At 42.2% G+C, this 2,139-nt stretch overlaps 1 protein-coding gene across 1 annotated transcript; it reads left to right on the top strand.

Annotated features, from left to right (window-relative positions):
• The first annotated feature begins 1,260 nt into the window (after positions 1–1,260).
• LOC150106193 (general transcription factor II-I repeat domain-containing protein 2B-like) lies at positions 1,261–1,782 on the top strand. Its single transcript, XM_090392951.1, has one exon. The coding sequence runs from the start codon at positions 1,261–1,263 to the stop codon at positions 1,780–1,782; it is 522 nt and encodes a 173-aa protein (XP_090249077.1).
• Positions 1,783–2,139: the final 357 nt, after the last annotated feature.

The following is a 2,139-nucleotide window of genomic DNA, read 5'->3' as shown; positions in this document are numbered from 1 at the left end:
AAAATTAGAGGAAATCATTGCGACAGAAAGAGTCAAAATTTCCAGCAGTAGACGTGACGGTTCACTTATCGCTCTTTCATTGTGGAAACAATGCTGCTCTCATCACAGCTCTGAAGGGATCTCAACTCTCCTGGACAGTGCTTTTTTATCGCTACAACTCGGAACCCACGGAATGCCCGTGTTTGCTCATAGCGAATCTGCAGTGTTCGACACGAAATGGATACGAAATGACGGTTGTCAGCATGACTGAGTGAAGTGCAAGTCGTCAGTTCCGAATTCACTATTAAGTAAAGCTGTCGCCTATCAGGTATACGCGTGAATTCCAATTATCGCTGCCAGGTTGCTGACTTCGGCTGACTTGGTCGTCTTTTTCAGACAACCGGCGAGAAATTTCAGGAGAAAAAATATCCCCCTCCAGAGGGGGATTTTTTCTCCTTAGAATTTCTCATAATTTTTAAATATACAAAATTTCAATAATAAAATAATAATAAAAGATTATTATATGGATAATATATGACTTGCGTTAATTAAACGTTGGTATCTCTTCTGGGTCTGGCTCCTTTCATTGATGACATTAATAACGTCCATCTTTGAATGTGCTTGCTTCTTGGGGAGTAGAGAGGTTCTGCTCGGTGGCGGGTTTTCCCCCGTCATTGAGTGGAGCCACCTCTGAGTTTCTTTTCCTGGAGTGATTCAGGTCATGAGTAATGAGTTTAATAGTGATCCTTTCGGGTCACTCAGTAAGATTTAGAGTGATCTTGTAGATCTCTCAGTTTTTAGAGAGGTATCCCCTTACTTTAACATACATCAATAAAGGGTGAAATTGGTCTTGGTAGTGGCCCTTCCCATAATTCATAGCTTTATGCATATCCATAAGGATATGTGCGTTACATTGTTGGATACATAACAAGGCGATCGATGTAAAGTCATTAGCCTCCATATACAAGTAGCCCAGTCGTGAAGATACTTCACACGCAAACTTTGCTTGCTTACACTTGGATTAAAACATGGTAACTTGGTTGGTTATCGTGTGCTCCTCTTCTCACATATTGTAGAGCCACAGTTTTCATTGACATCGACTAACCGGTTAACCATCTGAATTGAGCTTCTCGGTACAACGTAGTTTTGTAATGAAGTTCTGCTACTTCCCTTAAAGATGTGTGCTTAGTTTGTGGCGATGCGTTAGCAGTAATGAAAAAAGCCAATCTGGAGCGTCATTACAGCTCAAAACATGCTAAACTCAATGAATTGTGAGGCCAAATGCATCTGCATAAAATCAATGCTCTTCAGCGGAGTTTAGAATCACAACAAGCTGCTTTCACTAGGCCTCGTTGTGACAGAGACAACGTTATTCAGACGAGTTATGTAGTGAGCGAGCTAATCGCAAAGAAGCTGAGGCCTCGTGTAGAGGAAGAGTTTGTGAAAGAGTGCCTGGTGGCTGCTGCGGAGTTGTTAGCACCAGACAAAGTAAAATTGTTTCAGAGTGGTAGTTTGTCTCGGAGAACCATCTCAGATCGGATTACTGACTTAGCACAAGATACTGAAAAAACATTGACGGATTCTGCAGGAGATTTCCAGTTTTTCTCTCTGGCTTGTAACGAGATAACGGACATAACAAATACTGCTCAACTGGCCGTTTTCGTTCGTGGGATAACTGGAGAGTTTGACACGCGAGAGGAACTGCTGTCACTGGAAACCCTGCGTGCCACTACAAGAGGTGAGGACTTGTTTGAGAGACTTGTTTTATCAATGAAAAAACTTGAGCTATCATTTGAAAGTTAAGTGGCCTTACTGCAGATGAAGCTCCAGCCATGGCTCGCAAAAAGGGTTAATTGCATTTGTCAAGAAACAACTGAATCGTATCAGTCTTGATCCAAGTGATTAAATTATATGCCACCACATCATACAGCAAGAGAGTCTCTGTGCACAGTCGTTGCAGCTGAACAATGTGATATCAATGGTAGTGTCATGCATAAATTTTGTCAAAAGCAGAGGGTTTAACAGCCACCAGTTTAAGGAGTTACTGAATGATCTTGAGTCTGAGTACGGTGATCTTGTTTATCACTGTGAAGTGCGGTGGCTGAGTCGCGGCAACATGCTCATGTTGCTGATGAAGCGGGATGAAGTGAAGCGCAGTTC

This window comes from Typopeltis vanoorti, chromosome 5 (genome assembly GCF_054136105.1).
Source record: "Typopeltis vanoorti isolate ZY-2024b chromosome 5, IOZ_Tvanoo_1.0, whole genome shotgun sequence".
Lineage (NCBI taxonomy): Eukaryota > Metazoa > Arthropoda > Arachnida > Uropygi > Thelyphonidae > Typopeltis > Typopeltis vanoorti.
The sequence above is the reverse complement of the archived record's forward strand: the minus strand, read 5'-3'. Positions and strand labels throughout refer to the sequence as shown.